The sequence below is a fragment of the Syngnathus floridae genome, chromosome 1 (genome assembly GCF_059516105.1).
Source record: "Syngnathus floridae isolate MCC-2025c chromosome 1, RoL_Sflo_1.0, whole genome shotgun sequence".
NCBI lineage: Eukaryota > Metazoa > Chordata > Actinopteri > Syngnathiformes > Syngnathidae > Syngnathus > Syngnathus floridae.
The window spans coordinates 20,553,848-20,578,125 of NC_142413.1; the positions used below are offsets into that span (position 1 = coordinate 20,553,848).

At 40.8% G+C, this 24,278-nt stretch overlaps 1 protein-coding gene across 3 annotated transcripts in view; it reads left to right on the top strand.

Annotated features, from left to right (window-relative positions):
• Positions 1-18,456, top strand: part of glra4a (glycine receptor, alpha 4a) — a 31,866-nt gene extending 13,410 nt beyond the window's left edge. For 2 of the 3 annotated variants that reach the window (XM_088385026.1, XM_088385014.1), the window contains exons 2-10: positions 3,194-3,321; positions 3,744-3,811; positions 5,540-5,763; positions 8,621-8,703; positions 11,022-11,159; positions 11,237-11,451; positions 14,074-14,223; positions 16,042-16,152; positions 17,648-18,456. In XM_088385026.1, coding sequence (XP_088241152.1) covers positions 3,273-3,321; positions 3,744-3,811; positions 5,540-5,763; positions 8,621-8,703; positions 11,022-11,159; positions 11,237-11,451; positions 14,074-14,223; positions 16,042-16,152; positions 17,648-17,938 — 1,329 coding nt within the window. In that variant the 5' untranslated portion in view covers positions 3,194-3,272 and the 3' untranslated portion in view covers positions 17,939-18,456. The remainder of the gene's footprint in view (positions 1-3,193; positions 3,322-3,743; positions 3,812-5,539; positions 5,764-8,620; positions 8,704-11,021; positions 11,160-11,236; positions 11,452-14,073; positions 14,224-16,041; positions 16,153-17,647) is intronic. The other variant, XM_088385017.1, reaches the window with a different exon arrangement.
• Positions 18,457-24,278: the final 5,822 nt, after the last annotated feature.

Genomic DNA, 24,278 nt, shown 5'->3' on the forward strand with positions numbered 1-24,278 from the left:
CCCATCAATACTTTTAACTGAAAACTCAAGACTTTATGGCCGCAGTCATTTGTTTGTGCAGCTTTGTGACCGCCAGTCAAGAGAAAAATTGCGCTGGAGACCAAAGTGGATATACTTTATAGCTTTGTGTTGGCACAAGCCGAGAGACCGTCCGGAATCGATGCATTCCTGCAACTACACACAACTAACCATCAATTGCTTTCTGTGTCCATTTGTGTTGACAACTGATTGTTTCTAGGAGGGAATGTGTGTGTTGGAACGGTTGTACCAGAAGAAAGACAAGAGAAATATGCACTACTTAAACCCTCCCAAAAAAACTAAAGAAAAAATGCAATAGCTTTATTGCCTGGCATGATGTCATGCATGACAGTGGTTCAACTCTGACTTTTTAAGAGCCGTATATTGTTTTGTTTAGTACAAAATGCTATTGCTTGATTTGTACGATTGCAGGAACATTTAGTTTTAGGGTAATTTGGGTTCTATGGCTCCCCCAAGATTAGTAATCTGCCCTCGTGTTAAGGAAGATTAAACAGACCCCAAAGAATTGCTGATTTATCGATCGTCTAACTGGACAGTAAATTACAAGCAACTTATTCTCATTCAGAGTGTGGTCTACAGCCACAGAGTGTAGTTATAACAACATGCTAATCACACACAGTATACATGTACTTAACAAAAGAAATAGTCCGCAACTCTGTTTATGATCTGTAGTTTTGTCACCATTTAAACATCTGCTAGATGGACTGGATCAACCGAAATGATGAATCTCACGTACGGCAGATAGAGACCTGAAAGACACTAGTTTGTGTTCAATTAAAAACTACTACAATGTTTTCATGTGAAAACAGCCTAAATCAATATGGATGACAGCATTCATTAAAGCACAAAGCCACTTTGGAAATTACTTTCCATGAATCCTAGTGTGTGTGTGCGTGCGTGTGTGTGCGTGTGTGTGCGTGCGCGTGTGTGTCCGCACGTGTGTGTGTGCGCGCGCGCGTGCGTGTATGTGTGCGTGCGTGTGTGTTTGCGTGCGTGAGGATCTGCTCATAAAATTTGCACACAAAAAAATCTGCCTGAGTAACAATGCGAGAAAGTTTCAAGCCTAATTGGTCCCAAGAGTGGAATCATTATACTTTTTTGCAATTGTGACTATAGCCCCCACCCCACCCCAGAGGCTTATATTGTTCTGTTAGCTGATGAGTCTCCAAATTCCACCCAAAACAAACTCTTTTCGGAGTTTCCTGGAACTGCTATCAGTATGTGATGCAGGGAGTACACTCAAACCAAATTTTAATTACTGGTTTTTATGAGGAAATATTTGCCATGTGTGTCTTACTGTGCTTACTGCGGTTATGGTTTGTTGTGTAGATAATCTTACGAGAACAGCACAATTAACCACATCCCTTGCCATAGGGCAATAAAAAAAGAACAAGAGTAATACAGTTACCACTAGGAATGTCTCCGATACCTGTATCCTGATAATTATACCTCTCCCTCATGCATTAACACATTTAAACTTATTAAAACACACTTTTTTAGAGAAATTTTAAACTGTGAGTCAACGTTATAAACAAGCAAATATGTGTATGAGTGAAAAACTGACAAAAGAGGGGGAATTACGATCTGTGTACACTAACATGCTCAACCAACCACCCACCCAATCAACCATCCACCCACCCGACCGACCGACCAACCAACCAACCTACCGACCTGCTAGTTTAATCCTAACCTCAAATGCTAATAACCATAGATGGGCTAACATGAGCATAAATGTAACAATAATTGTAAACCTTCAGACAACTGCTACTCTAACATACACAGTGCAGCACATACAAATCGACCATACAACATCTCTACCTCTTCTTCTTGTTCTCTAAGTAGAGGACATCTATTCCAGTAGTATCTATTCCAGAGTGCTGTCAGGAATGTTGCTGCACATTTTACAACACTGAAGCTCAGTGCTAAATTTGGACATGACTGTGTACTTTAAAATCCCTTTTCAAATGATCACTACAATAAAACAGAGGGTGAGAAATCGCTAAAATGCGACATAGGGGGAGTTGACTCAAGTAAAAGTAATAGAAGAAGCTAGGCTAACTGCTCTCTCACCTGGCAAATGTGGTTGCAAACTGTTATTATTACTATAGTGGCAAATGACTTGAGAGACACATTATACAACATTATACAACATCTCAACAGAAGCAGTTTGTCCTCTCTTTATGTGTGACAAGAGGGTAAGCTTCATTTTCTTTCCTTATTGGCTTTCAGGTTACAATCCAACAGTGCAAATGCGTGACCACACACATAATAAGCATTTGCACTTGGGTTATCTGACAAGTGAGCCTTTGCTGACTGAGGGAGCGAGAATGCTTAAATGTGACCCGATGCGTGTGAACCTTGCAGAAATGCATGGGGTCAAACTGTACTCAAGAGGGAACTAAATCCACTCTCCTTTTACATTATGAACTGTGTGCATACATCCTCCATCTAAGAAATCAAATTCAGTGCCAAAGCCTCCCTTATTGTTATTTTGCTTATTTATGACTTTTGCCTCGCCTTTCTCTTTGCTGTTGATTACTCTCGCCCTGACCCTCTCCTTACACACCTCCCTCGCTCTGTGCTGTGACATTCACAAAGCTGCGATTGAGCGGTCGATCTGTCATGAAAACAACAAGAGGCCATGCAGAAGATGATGTTCATTTTGTTTTGTATGCCGCTGAGCTGAAAATTCTTCCTTTTCTGAAGACTTGCCACTGTGACACTGGTTGATTTTGAAGTTGTGCCAATTGCAAAACAGTTTTCCAGTAGGAAATCGTGTCAAGCGGCTTCTTTAGTTCCAGGCTCATAAAAAAATCTTCATGTTTTAATGTACATTTGTACCTTGAATTACAAGTTTGATCCATTTCATGATGAAGCTAGAAACTAATATTCTCTTTTGAAATTAATTGAATGAATAGAAAGACATTGATTCCGGGCCGAAAAGCGTACTGTTTTGTAAAATTTAAATTTACAAACTGTTCCCGTACCTAGTGCACAAAGCAAGGTCCCTAAAAGCGCACTTGGATGTGTTTGGTGCCCAGGAACCTGAGCATCGAACACTGAACCAGAACTGAAGCGGTTGTAGAGCCAATTTACATCATCTCAATTAACACCCCTTCTCCTCATCTTTGTCTTTGTTCTATCAACTTGTCAGATTGAGCTCCTGTAAGGAGGAGATAAAGCCCTCTGGCAGGGCACCACAACTCTCGCCTTCCGACTTCCTGGACAAGCTCATGGGACGAACATCGGGATACGATGCCCGCATCAGACCCAACTTCAAAGGTAAGCGAGGGAGCCAAGAGCAGACATGCCATGAAAAAAATAAGAAGAAAGATCCCAGACATGGGGAAAACAAAGCGGAGCAAATGTGTGATGTAAGGGCCAGAAAGCAGACAACACTCAAGCATGCACTCTTTATTGGCCCAGATGCTGTCTTCAATATTTACCAGACAGCATGAAGCTATACTGAGCTGTGATCTAAATCCAGTCATTTTCTATACATCTGGTCCTCATTAAGGTTATAGGTGAGCATGATATGCAACCTGTGATGATCCAGTCATACGTTGTGGAAACATGGGTTTATCCACATGTTGGAAATATTTTTACCCGAGTCAGTTGATAACAGTTTATGTTATTATGATGTATATTAGAAGAATCCAGGAGTGAGTTCTGCTTGTAAAAAAAATACGTGCTTCCTCCCTCAGGCCCACCCGTGAATGTCACCTGCAATATTTTCATCAACAGCTTCGGCTCCATCACGGAAACCACCATGGTGAGAAGATCCCGCATTTCAGTGCAGAACATCGCCGCCGCCGTCTCATTAAATCTCACCGGAATCCATTTGAGATCATGGAACACCATTGTTTTGTTTTTGCTCGCATCTTCAAAATGACAAAAACGCTTGCTTGCTTTCTAACAATTAACGCCGGTTGCCTCATTTCTACGCTTCCTGGAGCATTGCAGTGCAACGTTCCGAAACCAACACATTGGATAATGAAGTGTCCACTCTGCAATTAAAATGAGACGCTGGGAAAATGAATGGGGGGGGAGACAAAGCGCTACATGTTGAAACGACTGCCCTCGGGAATTACAAGCGCAGTGATCTAGCTGCGAGGTCAGCATTAGGGAGTGGAATACTATTTAACCGGGTCTGACAGGAGGTTCGGACCCCTGGACTTCCCATCAAGACATAACAAGAATGACAATGATATCATTGCATGCATTGGCAAAGCATTTTTCGAATTTTGACCAAAGATCATAATGAATGTCACCTCAGTTGTAAATCTTGGCTACCATATCTTTATACTCCAGATGAGGGGGAGGCTTTCATTTGTATGCATTTATGAATAATCCATCCATCCATTTTCTATATTGCTTATCCTCACTACTGCTTACACAGATTTTCTGCATGTCTAGTGATAATAGAATGAGGTGAAGTGAGATTATTACAATTATTTCCCACCTTTGGGAGATTTTGTTGTGATTTGACAAAATTAGATCGATCAATATCTAATAGATTATCAAATTAATTAATAACCATTTTTTTCGATCTATCAAGCATTTAGGTGCCATGTTTTGTCACTTTCAGCCGCTGAACAGCAATTATTCTCACATTTGTGAAGTCCTCAATGAAAGCAGACGGACTGTGTATGTAAGTGGTAGTGATGATAAGACATTTGCAAACATCCATTTTATTTGGAAAACAATTATCAACATTTTTAGTGTTTTTTCTGACACATTACGCATGTTCGCACTCATATGCACAGTTGGAGTTTGAAGTCGGTCTCCAAGGGCCATGTTTTGTCATTTTCAGCCGCTGAACAGCAATTATTCTCACATTTGTGAAGTCCTCAATGAAAGCAGACGGACTGTGTATGTAAGCGGTAGTGATGATAAGACATTTGCAAACATCTGTTTTATTTAGAAAACAATTATCAACATTTTTACTGTTTTTTCTGACACATTACGCATGTTCGCACTCATATGCACAGTTGCCGTTTGAAGTCGGTCTCTAAGGGCCCATTTTGCAATGGACAACTTTTCATCAAATCTTGCAGTTCTTCATAAACATGCTTTGCATAAACCTGACATCACAAAAAGCTTACTCGAACATCTAAATGCACTTTGGAACCACTTAAAATGGTGGCAGGCGTGCGCTGACTCTCATTTTCCATGAGTTTGAATGTGATTGGTTTATTCTGACCGCAGCCACATCCAAGTTACACAAGGGTGTGCACACTTGAGCAAGCACATTATTATATATCAGTTGTCCATTTAGACAATCCCCCTTCGAAATGATTATAAAACAGTTGAGTTATGTCGGTTAACATTAATAGTAGAAAATGTTTGTTAAATTATTATTTGTCTATTTTTTTTTTTAAACACAGTGTGAGGATGTCCATGAGTGAACAATTTTTTACTTTTCTCTAAAATGGATGCTGCACCCAGCAACTATTAAAAGAATTATTGCGTACTAACTGCTATCCCACCTACTATACAGGACTACAGGCTCAATGTGTTCCTACGACAAAAATGGAATGACCCCCGTCTGGCGTACAGCGAATACCCGGATGACTCGCTGGATCTGGATCCGTCTATGCTGGACTCCATCTGGAAGCCCGATTTGTTTTTTGCCAATGAAAAGGGCGCCAACTTCCATGAAGTCACCACTGACAACAAACTACTGAGGATTTTCCAAGATGGCAGCGTTCTGTACAGTATCAGGTAAAGACTACGGATTTGTCTTTTCTCTGAATTTGCCAATGGGAAACATCTGAATATACAATAACATTTACGGCCTAGGAGCATTTTTCATACAACTATTTATTGGATGTATTTGTTGTATCGCCGCCATAAACCAGCCGCACTTGGTTACATAAAGCTAAGTCAAAATGGACGTCACATGTCACTAAAAGGCACCAATTAGGTTCGAATGAAGCAATAAAAGTTAAGAACAAGTGTATAAATCTGGATATCATTGTTGTAAAAAACAAATAAAGGCTGATGCAACAAACTTTAATAATAAAATGCCTTTTCCCACTCCACCTGGTTTTGTTGGTGCTCACCAAGGGGCAGTGCTCCAGTGCAAGTTTCCCCATATTTGGAAGTGATTGTAATACTTGGCTAGCCTGCCATGTTCCCAAAAGATGCATATTAGATTCATTGAAGGCTCTAAATGTCCTTAAGTGTGAATGTTTGTTTGTGCATGGTTGTGTCCATGTGCCCTGCCATTGGTGGACAACTACAAAGTCAGCTGGGATAGACTCCAGCTCACTGTGGCCCTAATGAGGATGAGTATGAAAGAAAATTGGTGTGTTCTAATATGGCACCAAAGAATTTCCCATCCCTAATTGTCAAGCAACACTGTGAGGAAATCATTTGTAGTTGGGTCTGAGACGTTTGTCAAATGGTCGTCGCTGAACATTTTACCAGTGGCAGCAAGAGTGTCGCCTTTGGCCAACGTGCCTCGGCAGGTAATTACATAGCTCTCGGCATGCTCCCAAATTGCTCCCTCTCCTCCCAATATTTCCGTGGTATCGATGCCACAACAAATAAGCAGAGATGCACAGAGCAATAAGTGGTCCATATGTGGGTTTTTTCAGCTATTGGGCTGGATTAAACACAAACAAACAAGCTCACAGTTGCGAGAGAGATCATTTCACCATCACACTAGCAGGGTTTTAATAGCTTGGGATTTTATTTACTTAATTCTCGCTTTTGTTGTTTTCTTTGTTTTTTCATTTTGAGTTAGCTATCGTTTTAATTAGGTTTTTATTTTTAAACGCTTTTTTATATAAACACTGCTCAAAAAAATTAAAGGAACAGTGTTTTTTAATCAGGGTATTGCATGAATTCAATTAGACTTTTCTGATAAGGTTTTGGTCAGGTACGTGGCAGAGGACGTTGTTAATCAGTTTCAGCTGCATTGGTGTTGATGGAATTAACAACACGTGCACTAGAGGGGCAACAACGAGATGGTCCCCAAAACAGGACTGATTTTGCAGGTGGAGGCCATTTCAACTTCCTCCCTCTTGATCTTTTTTAACTGGTTTTCCACAAGTGTTGGCTTTAGCTAGAGTCATTATCACGACTGGGAACATGAGACGATTTCTTAACCCTCCTGAAGTTGTGCAGATTGTCCAACTCCTCCAGGATGGCACATCCATGTGTGCTGTTGCAAGAAGATTTGATGTGTCTCCCAGTACAAACTCCAGAGCATGGAGGAGATTCCAGGAGACAGGCAGTTACTCTAGGAGAGCTGGACAGGGCCGTAGATGGTCCTCATTCCATCAGCAGGACCGATATCTGCTGCTTTGTGCAAGGAGGAACAGGTTGAGCACTGCCCGAATGATAAAGAATGACCTCCAGCAGGCTACTGGTGTGAATGTCTCTGCTCAAACAGTCAGAAACAGACTTCACGAGGGTGGCCTCAGGGCACGACGCTCTGTAGTGTTTCCTGTGCTCATTGCTCAGCACCGTGGAGCTCGATTGGCATTGCCATATAACACCAGAATTGGCAAGTCCGCCACTGGCGCCCTGTGCTTTTCACAGATGAGAGCAGGTTTACCCTGAGCACCTGTGATAGACGTGAAAGGGTCTGGAGAAGCCAAGGAGAGCGCTATGCTGCCTGCAACATCATTCAGCATGACCGGTTTGGTGGTGGGTCAGTGATGGTCTGGGGAGGCATTTCCATGGAAGGACGAACAGACCTCTACAGGCTAGAGAACGGCAGTCTGACTGCCATTAGGTATCGGGATGAAATCCTTGCATCCATGGTCAGACCCTACGCTGGTGCAGTATGTCCTAGGTTCCTCCTGATCCACAGCAATGCCCGGCCTATTGTGGCAAGAATATGCAGACAGTATCTGGAGGATGAAGGAATTGACACAATTGAATGGCCCTCACGATCACCTGATCTAAACCCGATAGAACACCTCTGGGACATAATGTTTCGGTCCATCATACGCCGCCAGGTTGCTCCTCAGACTTTACAGGAGCTCACTGATGCCCTTAGACAGATCTGGGAGGACATCCCACAAGACACCGTCCGTCGTCTCATTAGGAGCATGCCGCGACGTTGTCAAGCATGCATACAAGCTCGTGGTGGCCACACAAGATATTGAAAAGAATTTTGAGTTGCAGAAATTGAATTTAGGCAAAAAGGACGAGCCTGCCATATCATTTTTTCACTTTGATTTTTGGGGTGTCTGTATACTGAGCCCTCTGTAGGCTGAAATCTTTTCTTTCCATCAAAAGATGTGGCATCCTTTTGTTCCCGAGACATATCAGTATAGATATCCCCCCAAAAAATTTCACTATTGAAATCTGATGTGTTTTCAAAGTGTTCCTTTAACTGTGTGTGTGTGTATGTGTATATATATATATATATATAAATAAAATACATTATCATTTTCAGCCACTCACTTTATTTACAAACATGATGAAAAGGTCTATTTATGTAAGCAAGCGCCGTTTGATAATTTCCCAGCTTTCTGTCTTATTTCTGTGCATTGTTTCGTGCCTTCTGCTGTCCCCTGTTGTAGTTCTTTCTCCTTCCTTTCACTCTGCTTCTCCATCTCAGGCTGACTCTCATCCTTTCCTGCCCCATGGACTTGAAGAATTTCCCCATGGACATTCAGACGTGCACCATGCAGCTTGAGAGCTGTGAGTCTTCTTCACGTCTGCCTCTCTTCCTCCCTCACCTTTATGTCTGACTTTCTCTTTTTCCTGTTTTTCCCTCTTTGCCTCATATACTCTGTAAAGTGTCCAATTAGGAGAGTTTGGGGATACACTGTTTCTCCACTGAAGAGTAAATGTGTTTTGTTATTGATGGTATATTTTGTCTTCATAAATTCATTTATGGAGGGCTCGTTGATCTTTTCCTAATTACATCCCCTGTGCCTTGACTATTTCTGCAAGTTTTGTGAAGTAAGAAAAAGCATCTTCTTTGCATTAGGTATATTAAAGCACTTTTAAATGCGATTTTCTGTTTCACTGATAAAGTCAGTGGGAGAAATAATGGGCTCCCTCGGAAGAGATAGCATCTGCCCCCGTGGAGCCAATTTCCAGCATATAAATAATAACACTTCAATTTTTGTGTGGCTGTTATGAAACATGACCCCTCTCTCGGTGCCTGGCCGTGACCCGTCCCTTTGTCATAAGGACAAAGGTGCCCCTCGCCCCACACACACACAAACAAACAAACAATTCAAGCTTGGCGCTGCCATTTCTGCCCGTGTGTGCTTATCTGATGGGACACAAACAAAAGGTATTGTTTTGCTCCAAGCTAGATACGCCCTCTTTGTGCTGGAGTCACTATGATTTATTTCAAACCTGTCATAAAAAAATAATGTGCAGAATGTGCATTAGCCGACAAACGATCAAATAAATAAATGAAAAATAAAAGAAAAATGTTGGAAAAAATATTGAACTACAATACTGACAATGAACAAAAGGAGTTAAAAGACTATTAAAATTGCTAACCCTAAAATTGTTCTGCATGTGTAGTGGACCCACACTATTTTGTGGGGAACGGTGACCGAGCCGGCCCACAATTCCTGGAAATGGATGCCCATTGTAAATATATTTTTTCACCCCAACGTCAAATTGTGAAAATTGATTCCCATTATAAATGTTACTTTTTCACCCCTAGCCCACTTCCCCACGCTGTGCATTACATACAGCTCATGAAAAAAATATATGAATAAAAATATAAAAATTAATGTTCACACTTGTTGCTGTTATGAGATTAAAGCCACAATGGCAAAAATGTATGTTGACGAGCACTAGTGCACCACCCAAGGGGACAATCACCTTGGCTAGTGCCGGACGTGGAGAGGACATTGGAGGTTTTACTGCTACTAGTGTCGTCATGGCAACATGAAAGTGAGTAAGGGGGAACAATAACAACAGACGTTACCTTTGGGAATGTGAAGGGATTGCCAAATCCAATGTTTTTCTTCTTGCCTCTTTCATGCTAGAGGGTGAGAAAATTCCTAATATATAAATATAATGTGTGTAGCATATATGTGTGTGCGTGTGTGTGTGTGTGTGTGTGTGTGTGTGTGTGTGTGTGTGTGTGTGTGTGTGTGTGTGTGTGTGTGTGTATGTATGTATGTATGTATATATATATATATATATATATATATATATATATATATATATATATATATATATATACACATATATATACATATATATATAGATATAGATATAGATAGATAGATATATACATACATATATATAGAGAGAGAAAGACAAAAAATGTGTCATTGATTATCTCAGTGAACCATTGTCATTCCCTTCACTCGCTACAGGAGGTGAATGGCAGAAAATTCCCCTCATGAACAAGATAAAGTGAATTTTACTGGAGTTGTTTTTCCACCCAGTTGCTACTGGCAAGGCTAGAACAACGTGAATAATTTATGTGAGGCCTTATGGGTCCGTGTAGACATCAGTATTATTCAAATCTGTTCAGCATTCTGCATTGTTGTCGCATGTGGCATGCATTTTTAACACATCTACTGTATAATCAGGCAGCTGAGAAAATAAATTACAGAGCATATACAAAACATTGCATGTGTGAGCTCCATTAATGGACTCGCACTTAGTGAGACATTGCAAAAGCTTTACAAAGAAAATGTCTTTTCATCAATTACGTATACTGTAGTTACATACATTTTCTGCTAAATTGCTCAAACCACTTTTTATTTTACACTGGTATATGAAACGATATGCTTGTCATGTGGCTTCTCACTGTTCAAAAACCTTTGCGACAGACTGACGTACTACAATATAGTGCTTGGAGATCCCCATTTAAATGAGATCCAATTCAAACATTCTGCCCCCAAATTAAATTACCGTTTTAAGTTACGCTGTTAATTGAACCGTATGAATTTTTGTTAGATTATTTTCTCTTTAATTGTAGTTGTAGTTTGCCATGGTGTACAAGTGTAACCCCTTCTTTCCCGCTCTTACCACAGTCGGCTACACCATGAATGATCTGATCTTTGAGTGGCTTTCTGAGAATCCCGTCCAAGTAGCCGATGACCTCACCCTGCCCCAGTTTGTGCTTAAAGACGAGATGGATTTGGGCTACTGCACAAAGTATTACAACACAGGTAACATTCCACAGAGGTCTGTGATTGATTTAACTGTCACATTGAGTGATGTGATACCTATGCGCTATAAAATGCAGGTAAATTCACCTGTATAGAAGTTAAGTTTCACCTGGAGCGCCAGATGGGCTACTACTTGATCCAGATGTACATCCCTTCGCTCCTCATCGTCATCCTCTCGTGGGTGTCCTTTTGGATCAACATGGACGCCGCCCCCGCCAGAGTGGGCCTGGGCATCACCACTGTGCTCACCATGACCACACAGAGCTCCGGCTCACGGGCCTCCCTGCCAAAGGTGAGTCGTGTCGATGAAAAATTAAAAGTTGTCTTTAGCTTAAGAGATTGACAGCGCAACCTTTTTTCATTTGCTGCAAACCGTTTCAGAGGATTGTTTGAAATATTGAACGAGGCAACCTTTGTTACATGTGTTTTTGAGCTTGTATCAGATGGCATACTGTACAACCAAAATGGATTTAAAAAAAGTTATTTTAAGTCACATCTCACACTGACCTTTGACATCATCAGTACATGTCTGTATTCTACTGCGTGGATAGTTCAATAATGGAGCCATCATCAAGATGCCCGCTCACAGTTTTCTGAGGAAAAACAAAAGCTGGTGAGCTCATTCCACATACTTTGCACAATTGGGGAATCAGAGTGGTTAAATATATTCCGACAGTCGCCGTCTCACCTTCGTTTTCCTTTGGGTGTCTTTGTAGGCTGTTCGCACCGTTCATCTGCCAAAGTGTGATCCATTATTTTGTTTCACAGTTGATATAGCCCAGCCTGGAAAAGGCCAACCCAAATGCTCAAAGTCAGGAGTTCACATTTGATTAAGTGAGGATCAGGAAAGGGATTGACTGGCCTCGTCCTCCAAAGTCTTCCAAAGATGTCGAAGAGGGGGCAGGGCACTCTCGAGTGGGAGCGGGCGGGGAAGGTGGGTTATTCGGTGATGAAACCATGACTTTGCAATGAATGTAGGAAAAAGCTCGAGACCGAAAGTATGAGACAACACAGATGATGAGGTCATATTCTTTGTGTGTGATAACAAAGTCAGGCTGTTTTGTGGTCATCTGGAAAAACCAAACACATGTTCTGCTTGATTGGCCAGGGGATCAATGTGTTTTAGGGTATGAGACTGCAGCATGTAACCATGGCAACTGAATTTCCACCTCACGGGATGTAACGGCTACACTTACAACTGAAGACAACGTAACTCGGAATTATGACCAGGTTGTAATGGATTGCGAGGTTGCACATGTCCTCTATTCTAGTCCCCCAGCCACAACTTTAGGCAACATTAGGCACTGATAAAAAGAATGTTATTTTCGTGCTTGACGTTTAGTGTACCGTAAAAGTAAACATTTAAATATATACAGTATCATCTCTTTCACAGAGTGCACTTTGTGTTTTGAGACATCACAAAATCAGTATTAATTGTCACCTGCCTCACAGCATATAAACTACGACTAGTGTACCAGCGACCCAACAGATGGTGGAGAAAAACATTGCCTCCGCGCCATTGGCTGTAATCAGGGTTAGTGACCACAAATGCGATGGAGACACCTGTTTCGTTAAGTATGCACTAACTGCATCCATTACGTTTAATCGTTGCTGGAAGTCTGCCCACATGCTTTTATTTCAACATCAGGTTTTTTAATTTGATTGTAAAGCAAAAAGAAACAGCAAGTTTCTCCTCAAATGTGACAAACAGTTTATGACTAGATTTACGACAACATTTTGAGTATTTGGCCTCAAGCTGTATTATGTAGAGATGTGCCGTGGATGGGTTTTCAAAAAAAAAAAAAAACATTTAAATAATGCTATGAATAATAATGTGGCATTAATCAAGATGAGTAAAGGAGTTTAGAGACTCCCCGGAATGTAATGCTGGCATGGAGATGTTTGAAAGCCTCTTATTTTATCAATGAAATATGTCTCTGACATCAAACAACTATCATGCGCTTTTTATAGAAAGCACTTCTTATAAGACTCTTTTTCATTTGGGTTGAATGTGGCCTTTGAGTAAGCGCACACACAAACACACACACACACACACACACACATACACATTTATGCTATGTACAGTATGTCTGTTTTTATCATATCAGCCAAATATTTGATTTCTTGACAGAAGTTTCAGTAGAATATCAGAATACCAAACTAGCTGCAACCCTACTTGGAATCCACACAACCAGTCACACCAAGGACATGTGGTGAAGGAAGACAGGTGAGACAGCTTGAAGATCAGGTCAAAAAATAACCGAGTGGTACACATGTATTAATGTCTGTATGGATGCCAGCCGCTGTTTTTTTTTTGTTTTGTTTTTTGAGGCTCTGTAAGTGACAAATGTCAGTGTCTCACTTGCGTGAACCTTTGATGCATATCACTAAGTCACTCGAACTTTCACACTGTGGCAGGCTCTGTATTTGGTACTTGGGCCTTTAGGTGCAACGTACCTGACTTAATCCACCGCCTAGTATCACCGATATCAATTTGCAGTTATGAAAACCAGTAGTCCCAATATACAAAAACTCAATGTAATGGAATTCAAATACATTTATCCTTTACTCTCAAACAGTTGAGCGAGTCAGTGATGGCGTGTCGTTTCCCTTTTTTATCTTCGTCAGTATTTGTTTCTGTGACAGTCAGCAAAGTACCGCTCCACTGGATGAAATCTATTTGCAACATGTGCTCGGCGGCTGTTGGCTGATGTGCCATGACACTTCTTCTCCTGAGCGACTGGACCGGGGGTTCTCCCTGAGCCCTCACCGTGATCTGTCTCCTGGCTATGTGTCAACTGCCCTAGAAACCCACTGTCTCATTACCATTCTGTCGAGTCTGGGCGCAATTGCTCCCTTCTAGCTCGTATTGACAAAGCCCACGTGACCTTGCGCGTTTGTGTGTATTCCGCAGGTGTCCTACGTGAAGGCCATTGACATTTGGATGGCGGTGTGTCTTCTGTTTGTGTTCGCCGCCCTACTGGAGTACGCAGCGGTCAACTTTGTCTCCAGGCAGCACAAAGAGTTCATTAGGCTGAGGAAAAAACAGCGGCAGGAAAGAATCGTGAGTGTAAATCAAGCGGGCCTTACCACTTTGGTAAGGAAAAAAACAAAGACAAACTGCAGACTGCATGCAAAAAAAAAAAAAAAAGCTCCATAACTTTGACTTATGCCTCTCGCTACGGTGAAGCGAGGTATTTTTCTAGGAAGTGACACCATCAATACGCTACAACCGGCTGTCATGTCAGATGAAAAAGATCAGCTCTTTTGCTGCGCCTTGTTGCCATGGTGACCGGTGACCCTCAATGTTCTTTTGCTGTCTTTTCCCTTCTAAAATTACGTTTGACACAGCGCAACAGCTAGCCTGGACAATCATGCAGCTACTCAAACCGGCAAAATCCATTTTACCAAATTCACTACAAATGGAACTTATAGGAAAGCGATACATGCACGTCTGTCTTGGCTGCTCAGTAAAATATGGCCGAGTAACGATAATAACAATGGAATGTGGGCGCTGTCCATCACTTTGCATTCTAAATGGTCTATTTTCCCAACAGTAACAAACATAAGTAAAGCACAATGGGTTTACGACAGAGTACACACAGGTATTCCTGCACTCAGCAATCCTGTAAACTTACAATACAGTGACTAAAGCAAGCAAGAGGTTCTGACATTTTCTGTCATAAATTCAGTGTCATTCAAACGGTTTAACCTTCTCATTCTATCTGATACTTTTAATGGACCTGGATTTTCAACATTATACATGGAGAGGTCATGGTGGGATACATCATAGAGTCCACAACCACATATTTTAAGTTGTTTGTGTCTAATCAGTACATGAAGTCGCTTTAAAACTTAAATCCTGGTTTTAAATTAGTTCAGCAGCAGCAGAAAAAAAATCAATCAACAAAACAAAATGCTAAAAATCTTTCAGCCTTCTCTCAAAACCTCATTTATTTCCAACTGTGTGTTTTTATCACGTTTTATTGACTTTGCTAGCAAACATAATCAAAACCCCAGCGGCTGTTATTACAAGCTGATTCCTTTAATGCTGAACTCTGAAGAGGTGCACGTGAGGTGTGTAAAATCAACTTATTTATTTTCTCCCCTATTGAGTGTGTCTTGCAAGGAAGCAACAGAGAGTACACCATAATAAATCATGTTAAAGTATCCCACACGTCCCTGTGCAGATTACACAGTTTCTACTTATAGTGATAATCTGATCAGAATGGTCTTCACGTGCTTTTATAGATAAGGAAACATGCTTCTTGCATGTCCTCTTTAACGCTTTTTAGCCATGTGATAAACAGTCCCTGGTTACTATGATGGATCCCTGTATTGCCTGTTCATTTACCTTATTTCCTCATGTGGTGGACAGGGCCATTTATTTTCTAAATCAAATTTACTAATAAGATTGTCTTTAAGAAACAGACTTCAAATCGACAGTGTATAAAGTGGCGTGATAACACTTTTTTTCTTGAAAAGAAAAGGGAAGCGTTTATTTGAGGGAGGCATTTATTTGTCCTAAGTGGATGGTGACTAATGACTAATTGGAGGAAATATGGTATGTAATTATCAAGTGAAGCACTAAATCAGATCTTCCATTAATATTCCTTCACATAACTCGTATAAAAAAAGTAATTCCTCAACATCCACTGAATCCATACTACCTAATCCGATTGTGTACCTTTGACGACATGCTTTGTATCTTGATTTATTTTCTGTCATACCTGCTATTTGTTTCATTCAATGCGTGAACCAAAACCAATCAGCTCCTAAAATTATCTTCCCGAATCAAAATATTTTATCTTATATAAAACGATTCCATTAAAAGGAGCACTGGCAATAATAATGGTAATAATTGCAACTGTGTGTCTTGGAGGAACTCGCCCATCTGAAAGGGAGTGTCGAGTCGTTGCGGAACGTGAACGTCATTCCTGCTAGCGATACCACCTGCAGGAATGTGACTGAGCACTGCAACGCCTGTATCAGGGTAAAGCGTGAACCCTGTGTGAACCCTCAACTTTGAACCCTCACTAACTGACCATGCTGAAAGTTCAATTTACCCTAACAAGCACTTTGTGTTGAGTCCACAATTGTGTTATAATCCAACCCCACTGATGTGGTGTTTGTTTCCTAACTTTATAAATGTGTGCTTTTTCCCTACATTTTCTCATTGTGTTGCCTGTTTTTAGGGATTGTGCACATTTCTAACCAATTATATCTTTTTTAAGACAATCACCCACATTCTTTTTCAGTAAAAGAAACGTTATTATTACCATAGCATTACTTTACTATCTACTACCTGTTAATGAACTGTAACATTTGTGAGTTTTGTTACAAGTTGGTCAAATATGTAGACAGGGCTATATGCATGCAATTACTCATTGTTTACCAGTATGTAAACGGCTTCAGCGCCTGTAGTCACTACGCAGACTTCACGAGTCCCAAAAGAGGAACCGTGAAAAGCTATTATGTCATTTTAATGTGTTCTCCCCATTGATGACAACTTTCCACCTTTGTTGCGCTATCTCACAACTTTTTTAAACTAAATAATAAAATATTATTTTGCTGTCACAGTATGAAAAAAACAGTCTGTCTACCTAGATGCAAAACTGTAGTGAGTCTGTTTTTTTTTTTTTAGTTCATTTTCACAAATCCTTAAAAAACATTTGGTTTTGAGTACAATTGTAAACCTTCAGGAATGATCACTCGAGGTGTGTTCCAATCTGGGTTTTATGCTGACGATTACGATACCAATCATCCATGAGTGAGAATGTCCGATATCTATTCTCATGGAATAGCTGCACATTTTTCAATTTTAGTGATGCTCACATTAATATATCAGATTTTTCTAATTGATGAATCAGATCAATTTATCCAAATTGAGTGATCTTTTTTGTGATTGGACATGAGAGGCATTGATTGACAAATGCCGATCACACTTTCCAATGGAAATGGGAGAATCATGATCAGTTGCTGATCCAAAATTTGATGAATCAGATCAATTTATTCAAATTGAGTGATCATTTTTGTGATTGGCAACGAAAGGCATTGATTGACAAATCCCGATCACACTTTCCAATGGAAATTGGGCGATCACGATCAGTGGCTGATCCATAAATCGGCCGATCACAATCAGTGGCCACAATCAGTGACCCACAATCAGATGAGCACTAGATAATATGTACAAAATAATATTACTAATGCACTCACTCACTATAGTTAAAAATTTAACTATCGTCACGAAAAAGGGGGTTGTAAAGCATGTTCAGTATTTCTGTCGTTACTTGTTTGCAACATTTACTTAATGTGAAAATCGTTAAAAAACACAGTTAAAACCAAATATATGTTACTTTAATAACCCATTATGAGTTTTGTTTGTAGTACTCTTACTATCAAAAGCATGTGCTAATAAACAAATTACAGTAACCTAAATTATTATTAATATTTCTTTTCATGAGTAACGCCTCGGCTCGACTCCACAGGACGAGGAGATGTTGCGGGAGAGCCGTGGTTTCTATTTCCGTGGTTACGGCTTGGGCCACTGCATGCAGTCCAAAGATGGCAGCGCCGTGGAAGCGGCCACTGTCTTCGGCCCACAGCGTCCCGTGACGGCGCACGACGGCGAGTTCCTCCACAAGCGCTTCGTGGACCGGGCCAAGCGTATCGACACCATCTCCAGAGCCGTCTTCCCATTAAGCTTCCTCTTCTTCAACATCTTCTACTGGGTCACATACAAAGTGCTGCGGCACGAGGACATCCATGCCAATTTGTAAAGGGCGTCCACCTTTCTATGGATTTTGCCAGGATTTGCCTCTATTGCGGCGAGGAGCGGCAGCGCTCCTCTTGGAACTGGTCATGATCGTTGCACTCCAGAGCGTCTCCGGGTTCTCGAGAGTTTTCCGAGCCAAAATAAGAAAATTTAACCGAGTGGTTTCAGGCTGAAGCTTTTGCTTCAGGTTAGATTCCACTGGCTGATCCTTGACGGCAATGTCATCAAGTGAGGACTGATGAGACTTGAATTTCAACACTTTGTGTATCTGAATGTTTTCCAAAATTCTAACAACGGTGACTTTTTCTATACTTTACGTTCTACAGGCAAGGGTGTCTGAAAAAGGTCTTTGATATTTACAAGTATTCTGTAAGTGGTGATTTTAGCTACTTGTAATGAGATTATATACATAGATATATTGACATTGTACAAATTGTAAAATAATAAAAGAAGCCGTGACAGAACCGCACAAAGAGGTTTTCATGTCAAATCAAAATAAATATTTTTTTTCTGCTTGGATAACTGTATTCCTATTAAATCAAATACATAAATACCTTCATCACATTCAGGGTGCTTTCACTGGTATACAGCGACCTCCCACATAATTGGTTTTCATCGTGTTAGCAGGAAGAAACTTTGGTGTAAGGACCAGCAAGTGAAAAAGTGCTCGAAGACAAAAATACATGCTGAACTGAAGATGAAGTATTTGGTGGTTCGATAGTAGTAACTTGTAGTAAGTTGCCAGCTTGGCATTGGACGTGGAAAAGCTCAGGGGTGAGGAGAAGAAGGAGTGTGAGAAGGAGTGGTTCCAGAGAGAGAGACGACAAATGACTTTTTTAATGGGGAATCAGACTGTTGTTTTATCAACTAATGACTTCGAAATGGGCTCAATGTTCCCCAGCTAATGAAAATGAATTCCAAAGAGACATCCTGATCCAGTGTCCTTCCATCCTATGCTAACTCTTGTTTGCGTGTGCTCTTCCTTTTCCAACAAGATGAAATCACTGGTGTTTTACTTGATGCTTTTGTATGACGAGATGACGAGGGCAAGCTGAAACTCTCAAAGTAGTGATCATCCTTCTGATACGATGCCCCATTTCATAAGCGGCTCTGTGGATTAAAAAAAAAAGGTAGGAATTGTAATTACCTAAATTCGTAGACACTTAGCTGCAGAGGCCAAAATAGCAGCACGTACTGTATTACAAAATTCTCACCTGGAGTTGAGTCCATATTAGCAGCAATGTGGTTCTTATTGGGCTGAGGAAGGTACCCTTGAAGAACTGTCTGATCGGACACTGGCTGGAGGGTTGCAATCAGCACCTCATGAAGGAAAATACTATTGATCTCCTGATCTTCAATGAAAGTGAGTTGAAATTAATTCCAAAAATAATTGGTTTGGAAGTGGTGCTTTTATCTTCGCCAGCATAAAAATATCACCATTAAGGTCAACTAGTCTGATTACAGTACATTATGCTTGAAAATTGACTTTTGGGGTACCTTCAAAATTTCGCTGCTGTTTTGCCTTGACACAATAGTGCACTGACACACAATGGAGGACGTTAGAACTGTCAATCACAGGGAGTTTCAGAGACAGAACAAAACATTTGAATGCACATCGTGTTCAATAGCACCAGCAGTGGGAGGGGTCGAGTCAATTTGCCTGCACTGATGAAAAAAAATAGAGCACCTCCAAGTTTTGAACAGCTCTCTTCATCATGTTCACATTTTAACATTCAAGACAACATTCAACAATTGGTCAACAGTACCACGTACCAAGAAGTAGCAGCTAAGCTTGTGCAAAGTATCATCAGCAGTTTGTTCACATTGGTGGAGTTATCATGCAGATCTTTTGTCCGGCTCCCAAGAAAAAGATCCTGATTCAGACCCAGACCAGAGTGTGCCTGTTGAGGACCTCTTCTCTCATCCATACACTAAAGCATCTCCCTGTTGACACTCTTACATCAAAAACCCCAAACAGAAAGTCTTATACAGTATCCCTTTCCCATACACGCTCACATTGCCTTCAAAGTCAAGAGATAGTCTGGCTTGTGTTATGATGACCGTAAGAGCACATTGGTGACAACATAAGAAGCTTTTCTAAATCCAGCAGCCTACCATGACCGTTTTTGTTTGGCCCCTTGATTTCCGACCCATCGCCTTTGCTGTAAATCAGCGTATCCCCGTCAGATCTTATACATCGTCGGATGACTGATGGAATCCAATAACGCGAGACCTTGGCATTCACTTGCTAAATTAAACACATCTTCCTGACACTGTGGTGTCTTAAATAAATACCATCTGATCCATGAACCCCTATTAGAAGGGTGGACCCGAATGAGAACATTAAATATTTATTGTTCCAGGTCCTGACATTGAAAGGTCTGTATGAAATTTCCCCCAAGCCACACAAGTGGACAACATACATCACTCAGGCCTAACGTTAACATCCCGTGGGATTATTTGCATTGCAATTCTAAAACCAAGTAAATGCCAAGACCTGCTTTTAAAAAATATTACATTCATAAATGCTTATCATAAATAACCAAATAAAAACCCAGACAATGAAAAGGCTTCTTGCAAGCCTGCTTAAGTCATCTGATTTGCAACGTGTGCATCCATGGGTCCATTTGTGTCCAAACTGTGCCCTTGTCCTGTCCCCGGGGAATAATCAGCATACCCCTTCTTCCTCCTGCCCCCCAGCTGAACATCAATGTGGCGCCAGAACCCAAAGCCGCCTTTAAGTCCTCCCGATCGATAGCGCTTACTCTTCCATGCACATCAGCACATAAAATCACACACTCATGTTTATGTTGGATTGTTTCACTGCGTGACATTTTTAAGTGCAATGTCACATGCCTTGATAGAGCCGTTGTGTATCACCGCTCCCTTGCGGTTTCTCTTTTCCTCTATTCATGGCCCCTTGAAGCTACAAATGTGTCTCAGCTATTTTAACAGTGGGCAATAACAGTTGCTGTAGTGTGTATTTTATTATACAATATGTTCGCCAGAGTATGCTACTTAACAATGTATCATGAATGTCTTTTATGCTGACAGGCTATGAAATGGGTACAACAAAACTGTAAGTGTGAGGTTTTTTTTCTATTATGTTCCAGGTAAAACTTGGAGAAATCAGGATAGAACTATAACCTTGATCAAAACATCTGTTACATGAATAGTGTTGTTGTAGAGTTGTTTTTGCTATTTGCGTGTGACAATCAAAGTATGTTTTTGTATCGTAAAATGTTGCATTTATTTATTTCATCCAGAATACTGAAAAACAAAAAAAGTATACGTTCTTTGGAGCCAAAACACTGATCAAGAAACACAAGAAAAAAAAACTGTGTCCAAGTCACAATGCAATAATGAAGTCGATTAGGACACAGAAGGACATGCAGGGTTTTTTTCCCACCACAAAAAAAAAATTCGATGGACACCTAAATCAGTGTAACCACTGCAATTGTGGACAGTCTCAATACAAAATTGACCCCCCCAATAAATAAATAGATGACCGTTTCTGTTACATGTATTGTTCTTGGAGATTAACGCAAGGAATCAATGAAGTATAAAAGCACATTATCCTAACATCATTGATCAGAAAGTTCTTCCTTCCCTCTAAAAGAAAAATATAATACGAAAATCATTGGACAAGAAACAGATACATTGGGAGCTTTCAAGAGGAAATTCCACATTTCAAGCATCACTGAAAAACTCATCCTTGTGTTAACTGTTTGAGAAAGTAATCCATACGTGGATTCCTTTCTGCTAATCCCTTGCTGTGCTACAACGTTCCCTATAATTCCGACATCTGGGAGAAAGGCCACACTGCTGAAGAGGCTTCAACACGAATTTTTTTGGCGACGCACCAACAGAAGAAACGAGGAATGAGAAGATTCCAAACCCCCGTGTAGCCTAATTAGTAGCTACTATGAATTAACGTTAATGGGCATTTGTTTCATTTGACATCAACTCGTAGCTTAGTTGTAGAATCAAATCGGTGTGGACAAAACAAATGTCATATAAATCACCTGTATGAGTCTCATTTTGCCCATAGGCATCCTCTGTAAATATTAAATGCAATTAATTTTAAAGCTACTATTTTGTCTGTCTACAAACTGACAGTGGTAAACAAGTTCAATGTTGGTTTGTGTAGCATAATTTCTAAAAGCATTGTACACATTCAGCATTAGCATACTTGCTCTATTAGAAGACATAGCCACGTCGAAGCTCTGGTAGTGGTGCCTTGACTTATGCATGATTGCCCTGTCGTTTCACGTAATATCACTTTTATGATTTGTTTTGCTCTGTTGCTAGCTAACAATTAAGAAGCCTACCGCTTAATTCCCAGATAATTAATTATTATTACAGCATAGTGTTGCTTCCTTCTTGACATCCTTTATGCTGTTCTCCCAGCAACCAAACATCAGCTATTGCTGCTATTTTGGTAAACATAGGCTTTTCTACACGAGCCTGTCTCCCCTGTCCATCACACACACCCGTCGCAGTGAGCCTAATGCCCACGAGAGCCGTCGTGCCTCGACGCTCTGACTCGGTGCTGCAGCTTGGTTGGTGGAGACAAGACAAAAGGGTATTCATTGGATCCCCCAAGGAGACAATGCCGGCATGTACACATGCATGCGTGTTGTGTGCCGGGTGTTGAACAATAACTAATTCTTCCCTAAATCTGCAAGAACATCCTCCTGCCGAGCTTGCCGAGCTTGTATTTTTACACCTCAGACTTCACACCGTTCCCCAGCTGAGTTCACCTAAGTTTGAAAGAGCCAAATCTGCAGAAAAGTCAAAAGACTTCTTTATTGATTCACGGATTGTCCAAGGAAGGATGGATCAGTCACGACAGGACATTTGAAGATGCTTGAAAGTTGTTCTACCTCACACCCCAGGAGTGTCTTTGTTCTTGACCACAGACTTGTGGCTTGTACTTGCTAAATTTTAAAGTCAAAAAGAAGGTTTTCAGATCACGGCTGGAATAATAACTATATAATGGATGGACCAGCTCAGTGGCCTAGTAGTAGAGTGTCCGCCCTGAGACTGAAAGGTTGTGGGTTCAAACCCCGGCCGGGTCATACCAAAGACTATAAAAATGGGACCCATTTCCTCCCTGCTTGGCACTCAGCATTTAAGGTCGGAACTGGGGGGTTAGATCACCAAATGATTCCCGAGTGCGGCACCGCTGCTGCTCACTGCTCCCCTCTCCCCCTCTCCCCCAGGGGATGGATCAAAATCACATGGGGATGGGTTAAATGCAGAGGACAAATTTCACCACACCCAGATGTGTGTGTGACGATGATCATTGGGACTTTAACTTTATATGGGGTCCCTGTTCAAATGCCGTTTTTCTGTTATAAAAGTAATGAGAGAAAGACAAATCCATTCAAAACTTTTTCCATCAATAATGGTGCAGAGAAGCAGCTCGGTGGCGCACTGGGTAGCACGTCAGCCTTACAGTTAGGAGGGTGCGGGTTCGATTCCACCTCCAGCCCTCCTTGTGTGGAGTTTGCATGTTCTACCCAGGCCAGCGTGGGTTTTCTCCGGGCACTCCAGTTTCCTCCCACATCCCCAAAACATGCTTGGTAGGCCGATTGAGCACTCCAAATTGTCCCTAGGTGTAAGTGTGTATGTTTGTTTGTCTCTGTGTGCCCTGCGATTGGCTGGGAACCGGTTCAGGGTCTCCCCTGTCTACTGCCCGATGACGGCTGGGATAGGCTCCAGCATGCCCGCGACCCCCGTGGGGACTAAGTGGTACAGAAAATGGATGGATGAATGTTGCAGAGAACCTATAAAGCTCAACTGGGAAAAAAAAGTGGTTTGGATAATGAATGGATGTAAACTTCTCAAGAGCGGAAGTAAAAAAAAATAAATAAAATATATATATATATATATATATATATATATATATATATATATATATATATATATATATATATATATATATATATATATATATATATATATATATTATTGCACAAGTGTGCACACCCTCTCAAAACTGGGGATGTGGTTTGTTCAGAATTTACTCATGTCATTCAAATTCTTGTTAAATATAAGACAGCACGCATCTTCCACCATTTAAAATGCCTCTGATTGCAAGGCAAGGCAGTTTTATTTATATAGCACATATCATACTCAATCCTAATCAAAATAACCAAAATACTAAAAGCATTTTCAAATAAATAGTTAACATTCAAAGGCAGGGCAGAGAGAACAAAAGTAGCTTACCAAGAATTATTTTTTTAAGTGCATAGACAACAGTATTTACAAGCAAAGGTTTTACAGACATTTGAAAGCAAAGTAAACAAATAAAACCTTTCGATTTGGTGAAAAGAACA